The following is a 10,051-nucleotide window of genomic DNA, read 5'->3' as shown; positions in this document are numbered from 1 at the left end:
CGCTCTTCCTTCTCCATCTTTTAAGAAATCTAGCAAACTCCCTGCAAATGCAAAGTTGACACAACAGAGAGGTGTTTGTTAGGGAAACAATGGCTATTCATCAGGGTGGAGGTGCAGCAATATGTGCAACATTAAAGACAGCAATGTTTTGAGTTCAAGTGGACAGTTTCAAAACCCCCCCCAGTATCTAGAATTCTCCTATTGTACTTGTTTCACTCTGCTTTAAGGTTGGCTTGCAGAAGAATACGTCACTAGTCCAGAGTTGCAGGGAAAAGAAACAACATTGTTTTTAATTCTCCTGACCATTACTGAGAAAGCTGATCTTTCTTAACTTTTCCAGTGCTCTTTGAAACTACATACCTGCTGCTCTCTAAAGGCCTCAGCTAGCTGCAAAGCATCAGCTCAGTTCCAAGCCACACAAGCTATGGAAAAAGTCAGATCCCAGCTCAACCTGCTCCAAAAGAAAGGTCAGCCTGGAGCCTGGTAAGCCCAAAGGGGCTAGCATTAACGAAGGCTAATTTTCCTTAAAAATTAGTAGTGCTCCTTCTCTAGGTAACCTATAACTAAATGTAGCATGAACCATTAATTTTAGAAGACCACTATGCAAAACTAGAGGAGACAAAGCAGAGATCAAATAAAAGCAGTTTTGGCAAAAGCAATAAGGAGATAGCTCTCCTGTGCAAGGGAAAGCAAGGAGGTTCCCTGTAGCTTTTAAAAAAAGCCTAGGATGCTATAGCTCCCTTCCCAATCTTGTATTCAAACAGAGAAGTGTGGTAGTCTCCTTTAAATAAGGTTAGTGAATTGCTTTAATAAATAAGGGGAAAAGACAGATGATTAGGCGTTTCTCCCTTGATAAATCATCAGTCTCAAGCTCAGATCCAAAGATGTAAAATGTTACAGTAAAAAATAGTGAAGTGAGCCAAAATAAACCACGTACTTCAGAAGGATTTTGAAAAGTCTTTTGTTTTTTTTAAAGGGGAAAAAGCACATGCTTGTCACAGAGACATATGATTAAAGCATGAGTTAGTCAGGGCTTGGATGCCTCCGAGAAGGGAGGTGGGCAGGCACCTGCCAGGAAAATAAAAATTGACTCCAAATAGACTGAAAAAATGCACTTAAAATTTCAGAGTGTATCCTCCAATGTACAATGAAACTTCCCTGTGAGAACTTATGTTTCCTATTTGGTTCATTTGCTTTTCCAAAACAAGCAGATTTTTTTTCTCTGCTCTCAGCACCCCTGCTGGAGATCTGACAGAGTGAAAAGTTTTCCTTTTCTCATTTTACTGTATTGTTACCAGTTAAGTAGCTTAAAGAAAAAGAGAAGGGAGAAGGGGAAAGGGAAGGGGAAAGAGGAGGAAAGAATCATATGTGCCAATCATGCATTAAGATGATAAATGAGGTAGAATGAAAAATTAAGCTGTGATCTGGGACCGAGGTGCATGCGACAGAATTCAGGATTGCTAAAAGAGACAGGAATCCTAGGCCGACAAGTAAACACTGCAAGAATATGCTGCATGAACTCTCTGGTGCCAGGAAAAGCTGGGATCTTGGAAAGCAGCATGTAATATCATTCAAACCTAGAAAATGCAAATCTCCACTTGTCAGGGACGTTTCGATGCTGATGCAGTTGGAAGCACTTAGGCTTCCTTCTCCCTTCTCCACCTAGTGCAAACATTCTTTGTACATCTAGTGGGTTTCAGGTTTTGGGCCCAGTTCAGAGTTGAATTCATAATTCTTCTGAAGCCAGAGGAGAATTTAGCTTCCTGTTCCCACTCTCTTTCCTCACACGCTGTTCATGCACCTCCCTCTGTACCCCCAAGGAGCATCAACAAAGAAAAAATGTCGTTATCAAGGGCAGCAGCTCTGGCTTCACCTTTGCTCATGTACTCCGTGACAATATAGATAGGTTCTTCAGATACCACAGCATAAAGTTGGACCAGTTTGTCATGTTTTAACTTCTTCATGATTTGGGCTTCCTCTAAGAAAGATTCTGGAGACATAGTGCCAGGCTTCAGGGTCTTGATAGCCACTTTAGTATTTCCATTCCATGTACCTACAAGCACAGACACTTAGTTAGATTAGACATCTTCTGCTCCTTTTTCTGCCCAATACCTAAGGTAACCAAGGAACAAACTAACAAGGACACTTAATATAATTTTTTTTTTAAAGTCTGTTTTCCCATTATATTCCTCCCACACCTCCCTCATATTTTACTCTTTTTCTATTACACGGAAAAATACTACTCCCATTGGCACTGGGGCACAACTGCCGTTGTCCTACTCAGACAATGCTTCCACTGATGTCCACAGAAACCTTCTCTGAGTAAGGAACGCGGGACTGCTGAAACCCATCTTCACGTATCCCCTTGCTAACAAGTAATTGCTACAGACAACAACACAGCTCCCGTCACAGATCTGGATAGCAAATCTGGTTAAACCCAGAACTTTCCATTTGCAAGACATTTTAACATCTTGTTTTTGTTCTGAGTCAGAGGGAAAAAAAAAAATCTAAGAAAAATTCCCAGGAAACAAATTCTGAATTGCTTTCATTTTAGAAACACAGGCGTGTTTCCAAAACGAAACGTGTCTTTTCCCTTCTCCTCCTCAGCCCCAGAAGCCCAGCAGCTGCTGATTGAAAACGAGGTGGCTCCTGCCCCGCTTCACTTTGTTCTTGGCTTGCGGTCAGCGCTGAAATGGCCAAACTGCATCACTTTTCAGCCATCATCTACCACGCCTTCTGCAACACCTGAAAGCCCACACAAGGACCTGGAAAGAGCTGGGGAAGGCTGAGTCGGGGCTCCCACAAGAGCTGAGGCTTCACTCAGGTATTTGCAAGGGGGAGAAGGAGGACTGGAAAGGGAAAAAAACCCACCTACTGATGTTAACAGGTTTCTTTGTGGGTGGCGGGCTGGGGAAGGGAAAGGAAGGGAAATGAAAGCGGGCAGAAGTATCTCTTTCCTACTGCCTTCTGCTTGTCCCTTGCCCGGGCTCACCAGAACCCTGCTCCAGAGCCAAGGCTGAAACAGCTCTGAAGGGGACCTGTGGTCTGTCGATGGGGAGCGGCTGTGTGGTGCGGCAGAACAATACTGAACGTTTTCAGGAATTAATCATACTGGGTAAAAATTGCTCCTCTGCACTTAAGCATGAGGATAGCAGAAGGCCTACAAAATACATGAAGACTTGGGCTCAGATCTAGTTGCTGTAAATTAAGATGTCAATAAAAAAGGTAAGGTGTAAAATAAGCCTGATTTGTCTTTGTTAAAAGCACATTAGCAGTTACCAGGGCTGAGCTGTTGCATGGGAACTGGTTAAGCCAAAATAACTTCATCATGAGCTTTTGCAACCAGCCCGAGCATAAAATGAGCTGGATTTTGTGCAAGTGGTCAGGTTCCAGCTGCCACCTCGCCGAGCCAAGGACTGGGGCGGAGCAGCGGGGGACCCACCGCCCGCGTCGCCCCTCACTCGCAGGGCAATCCCCGCAGTGACACAGGGGGGGTGCGAGGCATGTACGAGCCGAAAGCGTGCAGCGCACGTTCGGTTTTCACTAACAACGCCTCCATTTTCTTCTGTCAGCGCAGCGCCCGCTGCCGTCGCCTCTGCCCGCGGCAAAGCGAGGCCCCGAGTCGCTGCTGCTGCTGCCCCGGTGCGCTTGCGGAAGGCTCGTGAGGTCTTAGTTTCACTCGGTCCTTCAAACCAGAGCGGAGGCAGGACTTGGCTTTAGGGGTCTCCCACGTCAGCTGGGAAGGATGTGCTTTCGCCTCCTGATTTCAAGCAGGGTGGCCAAAATCTTCTCTGATTGCCACACCTTGAATCCTGTGTTCAGTGTTGGGCCCCTCACTACAAGAAGGATGCTGAGGTGCTGGAGCGTGTCCAGAGAAGGGCAACGAAGCTGGTGAGGGGTCTGGAGCACAAGTCTTATGAGGAGCGGCTGAGGGAACTGGGCTTGTTCAGTCTGGAGAAGAGGAGGCTGAGGGGAGACCTTATCACTCTCTACAACTACCTGAAAGGGGGTTGTGGCAAGGTGGGTGTTGGTCTCTTCTCCCAAGTAACCAGTGATAGGAACAGAGGAAATGGCCTCAAGTTGCACCAGGGGAGGTTTAGATTGGATATTAGGAAAAATTTCTTCACCGAGAGGGTGGTCAAGCATTGGAACAGGCTGCCCAGGGAGGGGGTGGAGTCGCCATCTCTGGAAGTGTTCAAAAAACGTGTGGGTGTGGTGCTTCAGGACATGGTTTAGGGGACATGGTGGCATTGGGTTAATGGTTGGACTTGATGATCTTGAAGGTCCTTTCCAACCTTAGTGATTCTGATGGGTGAAAGGGAGGCGTGTTTTATCTGGAGCCGCTGAGGCTCTGGACCGCAGAGTGCTGTCGGTCAGAGCCGCTTTGCAGAGGTACCGCCAAGATTATATGAACCAGGGATGAAACCCTTGTTTCACGGGCGCTAGGATTTATGTCGCTGGCATTAATAAACTAGGATTTTGCCTGGTGTGTTAACAGGATTAATGGTGTATTATCTGTTTGCATTGCCTTAAAAAAAATCCCAGGACTTGTTCTATTACCATGAAGTGTTTTCAGCAATTCTACTTTAAAATACTTTTATGAATTTTTCCAGTTAAAAAAAGAAAATAAACCAAAAAGGTTAACTTATCCTCTCAGCTCAGATTTCAGTTTAAATTGCTATATTTTCTTGTTGTAGTTTGGTATTTTTCTCTCTAATAGAAAATTAGCAGAGACCTCCCTCTGAATTCCTCCCATATGTGGTTAGTTACTACTTAATGCGTTTTTTATTAATTTTTACTGTGTTAATCTAGTCCAATTTAGTAATGCTTCAGGGCTGTTAATGTATTTTTACTACACATTACTTTAAGAAACATAATGCCATAACTGTAATAATAATTTTTAAATTTCTGACATATATTTAGTACTGATATTTGGCGCTGTGTTTCTCATAGCTTTTTTTTTTTTTTTTAAATTGCATTTCCTACTTCAGCTTGTTGCAACAGTTTGAGGTCTATGGCACACGAAGTGGACCACTAAGTATTCGCATGCATCAACCTGAAACCCTCGCATGCATTCAAGATGGAGAATGCAGGGATGCTAATATAAAACACGGGTTAGTTTTCTTTGCAACAGGTCAACTGTAGTTCTGTGAAATTCTAAAAATGTCTGTATTTCTAACCTATAAATTCTATAAATTTCACAGACTTGCTGCCATGCGCCTTGCGGTAGTCTTGCAACAGAAAACGGCTGCAAGAGCCCAGGAGATGTCGCTGGTTATTTCGGTTGTACGTAGTTTTGTGTCACGGCAACAAAAAGAGTGGGCAAACCGCTCCACCAAATGATTCTGATGTAAAGAAACAACATATAGCGATTCTTTATTTGAATTGGTCGTTTTAAAGAGGCTACACAGAATGCAATTTGGCACAGAAATTGAGCCCACTTCTCATTAAACGGCCACTATATTGTGTTTCAATGCTACAGCTATACTAAGATTTACGTATATTTTATATTGCCATTGTTCTATAGCCATTAAAAAGAATGAGGCCCACAGAGAGGGGAGTAGTAAGTAAAGCTGGCAAGTGTGCAGAAAACAATGTCAGCGGATTTGGAAAATGTCAATATTTCTGGACTTCAAAGTTAGGGTTCAGCTGGGCAAGTCTTGGCCCTGTTCTCCCTGGTCTCTGTATCGAGTTACGGGGTTCTGCTAAATCAATGCTAAAACACATGAGGAAAGAGAAACATGCACTTACCAGATTAATTTCTGGTTAACCATTCTGCCTTACAAGTTTAGCATCATTCCTATTTTAATACCTCGCAATTGCGTAGACACCCCAATAAACCCAATGCAATTAATGAGGTTTAATGCCTTAACGTCTCATACCAGCGTGTGCAAATGAAAGGAAGCTTCCCCACGGATTACTGTATTTAGGTCTGACTGTTTCAGGTGATACAGACTAACTTTTCATACTATTTTGATCTTTCAGCTTTAAGATCTCTACTTGAAATGTTTATTCCTGCCAAGAGGGCCTTAAAAGATCCATCCAAAGCAAAATATATTCTCTGCCTTACCACGCCACACTTCAGCGAAACACCCCTGACCAAGCTTCTGTTCCAGAAATAATGAATCACGTGCAACTTCCCATGCATCTTTAGCCAATCCAACAGTTTGTGGGGTATTATTCGTAGCAATCACAGTTAAGTTAAAACACAAACCATCAGCTTTCTCTATAGGAGAGGAAATTAATAAAAAAAACACACTTATAATCCAAAATTATGCATGCATTGAGAAAGATGGAAGGTGACCTGTCTCTCAGTGCTGCATTAAAGTTCATTTGCAAACACTGATTTTTGGATACTGAAGGTAAGGACTCTTTTGTTAGCTTGCAGAAAACGGCTCCTTGGTATAATTAACAGATTACTATGTGAGCTTTGATTTATTATTAAGACAGTGGTAATTTGTCAAAATCAAAACCTTCCAAGGAAACATGGAATTTCAGTTTTCTTTTGCCATCAATTACGGTGAAAGTTGAAGATTAAAGTACTTCAAAGTCAAAGACATGTTTCCAAAGGTACTTCTCCAGACAGTCTGAGCTTTGCTCATTTTTTCTTGTGGGTCAAAATGTCCTCCTACGTTTTCACCTTCCATCTTGCAATCCCCACACAGACAGCTATTTTAGAGTAATTATTTTGCTCCATACCCATCCATACTTCCCCAAACTGCCCATTTCCCAGTCTCTTGATCAACTGTAGGGATTCTCGTGGGATTTCCCAGACATCTTTGGTTTTGACAGACAGATCAGTAAGCCTTGGCATTCCTTTATGACAGGGGACTACTAAGCGGCAGCAAAGACCTGCAGCTCTCTCTGATGGAGCCAGAAGTGAAGCCAACAGCAAAGGAGAGGAAAGAAAAAAAAGTGTGACATGAAACAAAAACAGTAAGCATAAAAACAATGCTACTCACAACAGCTGTTAGTTGCATACCACAAAGCATCCTGGAAGATTAGAAATTGAACACTGAAACATATTCATTTGAGACAGAACAGGAAATATTTTAGTCTCTGCTTCCACAGCCTGAAATGAAAGGTGACCGCCAATGGTTCCTCTTGTGGACTCAGGATTTCCCTTCTCCCACAATGCTGCGTTATGGTAACTTCACGAGTAACTGGTATACTATGGTACAGTATAGATTTTTAAAAATCATCTGTAAGTCACGAACTGGATTGTTTCTGAAACTGAGTAAAAGACATACAGAAAAGATTTACTTTTTCTGAAAATCACAGCAACGAAAGTTTAGCAGACTTTGTTGCTAATTTTTTTCTAGGTATTCTGGGAAAAGGTATTTTCTATATTCTACTCTGTGAAAAGGTGTTTTTGTAGGTGTCCCGTAAAAGACTTTTTCTGACATTCTTTCTAGAGCAAACCTTTATCAGCGTATGCAGCCAGCCTTACATCATTTGGGGCAGATTCAGTACACTCATCTCTTGCAAAGCTTCACAGAAGACTGAACTGTGACAAAGCCACAGGATATTTTAGCAGGAGTGAAAACAATGATATATATATATAAAAAAATATATATACACACATACGTATTGTTGCGTAGTATACTATACTGCACAAACAGACTACAGTATAAAGTTTGCACAGCAACTTGTATCTTAAAACAGGTGCACCAAAGCAGAACAAGGTGGGGAACTGCGATTGTGTTTCAGACTCAAACATAATCTTTACTCTCCTGTGCAAGATTTCTTCCTGGGCAGGTGAACAGTTTGTTTCAGCATCACAGGGTGGGCAAGTACCAAAGCTCCTTGCCACACCAATCTCTACCTCCTCAGCACAAATGTTGTGGGATGGCGGGGAAGTCCCTACAGACACCCTGACATGGACCTTGTTGCGTCTCCTGTAGCGAGACAACAAAGACCACAAAACAGGGGAGATGAGCCGACCAGTTGGAAAGTCTTATTCCAAGATAATTCCAATGGGAACATTCCCATTTCTTGCCCACCTGGCAACAGGAGAGGGACTACTCAAAATATGGATAGTATCTGGAAGGCTCCCTTACGAGTTTGGACAGCTGCAGAAAGAAAGTGGAGGTTTTTAAGACCTTCTTGTTTTCTTTAGTTGAAAAAAAAAAAAGCTTGGCAAGCTAGTGCTCCAGTTAAGCCTAGACTTCACGCACAAGAGCTTATGCTTGACAGGCCGGCTGTTAGGGATTGGGTGAACAGTGCTTCAACTTCAGGCGCGCCGTTACTGGACTTCAGTCTGACATCAGGACTCCGTGGGGATTCCAGTATTTTTCGTTTGTGAATCTCATCTGTGAAAGTCCAGGCACTGCAGTTAATTTTATTACCCAGGTAAGAAGGAGCTGGGATAAGAGGGAAGTCTGAGTAATAGGGGTACTCAGCAGTGTGACGGGATCCTGTCCTGTGTCTGCACAAAGGTACACTAGGTACTTCCAACTCCTGGTCCAGGACTGTGTTTACACGAGACCAAACTCCACTCTGTCTGCCTGGGTAGCCTGGTTTCCAGCTGCCTGGACAGGAGGGGTGCCCCAGCCTGGACAGCTATAGGATGAAGGCTGGGCTGCAGAGCGTACCTGTCCTGCTGTGAAGGCACTGACCTGCAGTCTCAGCAGTGGTTCTTCGGGAACCGTGCCGATCTTTACGGAGTCAGGTGGGCATCTTTGAGCTCTCGCTAGAAGCAAACCTAGGCACTCACGAGGCGTTGTGCTAACCTACCTCCCACGGCCCAGAGTGCAGAGCAGGCGGTTAGAGGCAGCCTCTGTGTTTTGAGTCAGCTGGGGCTGGCACGGAATGAGGGCTCCTGCGCTCACCTAGGTCTGGGAGACTCCCGGTGAAACCTCTGGAGTGCAGGTCTGCGCCATGCCCTCCCGAGCTACCCCACTGATTATGCCTCTGCGTTGCACAGAGATGGCTGTTTCCAGATCTATTGGTTTCTGCAGCTGCGCGTGGAAAATACATCACCCAAATAATGGGACCACAGAAAACTAGAAGTTGACACATACCAGCTGGTACAGTGGGGTTGAAAATTATCTTCCGCAGATGTGAGTTTTTATATGTTATTTAGCTTAGTTTAATGTAGAATCACCAGAAACAACTAGAAATTCTCCGAGGCAGCACACACCCATCAGAAATTGGGCGGAGAAGACAGCCAGATGTCTAGTATGAATAGCATAAGAATACAGCAGACAGAATACAAAGAATACAGAAAAAACACCCCACAGAGAAGTTGATTTCCCAAGTAAAAATTATGAAAAGATTTTGAGCAGTGAGCATTTAGGGTCATCTGTTAATATTGTGAAAAGCTAAGGTAAGGAAAAAATAAAAAGCAAAATAATTCAAAATACAAATTTCTGCTTAAAAACATGACCGTGTTGAGAAGCATAGCAGTCTTCTACGTAAGAACGAGTTGTCCTACACAGAGATTTAAGGGGGCTTTAAAGTCGTATCTCTTGTACACCAATTGCCATTCACAGCCAGATGCACTTTTGGGTTGAATAGTGCAGAACACATTTTAATCACGTGAATTAAAAAAAAAAAAAAGAGTTTGGTGATTAGACACAAACTGTGTGTAAAGAAACACCCACCTTGTCATATTTATTGTTAAAATTAGACCAATTACAATTTAAATGTTAATACTTTGCACATTGAACACAAATCCAGTGGGAAAATTTGAGTCAGGTAATATATGCAAACCTTTTGGTCGTTGCTTTAGGTGACTGAATTCCACAGTGCAATTCTCTACTTGCTTTATTAGCAATACTGTGCTGCAAAATGGTACATATTAGCACTTGCTTATGCACAGGGAATTCATGCTTTGAGATACGCAAGTCAAATTCAGTAATTCTGTTTGCTTAGAAGAGGGAGAGCAGGCAAAACCTTTACCTCAGTAGAATGCCAGCTTCTAAAAGCTCTGCTGCTGTACACTGTGAACAGCACTCAAAGCCATTTATAACTGTAATGGGAAAGGGATAATGGAAGATGCATTACAACAAGCAAGAGACATAGCTCAAATGACTCTTTAGGGCGTCTT

At 43.1% G+C, this 10,051-nt stretch overlaps 1 protein-coding gene across 3 annotated transcripts in view; it reads right to left on the bottom strand.

Moving 5' to 3' along the window:
* The window catches only part of FYN (FYN proto-oncogene, Src family tyrosine kinase), a 39,726-nt gene that overhangs the window by 19,120 nt on the left and 10,555 nt on the right, over positions 1-10,051 (bottom strand). Inside the window, exons 6-8 of one of the 3 annotated variants that reach the window (XM_010281604.1) lie at positions 6,700-6,864; positions 1,874-2,053; positions 2-41 (exon numbers count right to left, since the gene is read on the bottom strand). In XM_010281604.1, the coding sequence (XP_010279906.1) occupies positions 2-41; positions 1,874-2,053; positions 6,700-6,864 (385 nt within the window). Of the gene's footprint in view, position 1; positions 42-1,873; positions 2,054-6,070; positions 6,227-6,699; positions 6,865-10,051 lie in introns of all 3 variants that reach the window. The other 2 variants (XM_010281605.1, XM_010281606.1) reach the window with 2 other exon arrangements.

This window comes from Phaethon lepturus, unplaced genomic scaffold, assembly GCF_000687285.1.
Source record: "Phaethon lepturus isolate BGI_N335 unplaced genomic scaffold, ASM68728v1 scaffold28442, whole genome shotgun sequence".
NCBI lineage: Eukaryota > Metazoa > Chordata > Aves > Phaethontiformes > Phaethontidae > Phaethon > Phaethon lepturus.
This window is presented reverse-complemented; position numbering and strand designations above follow the sequence as displayed.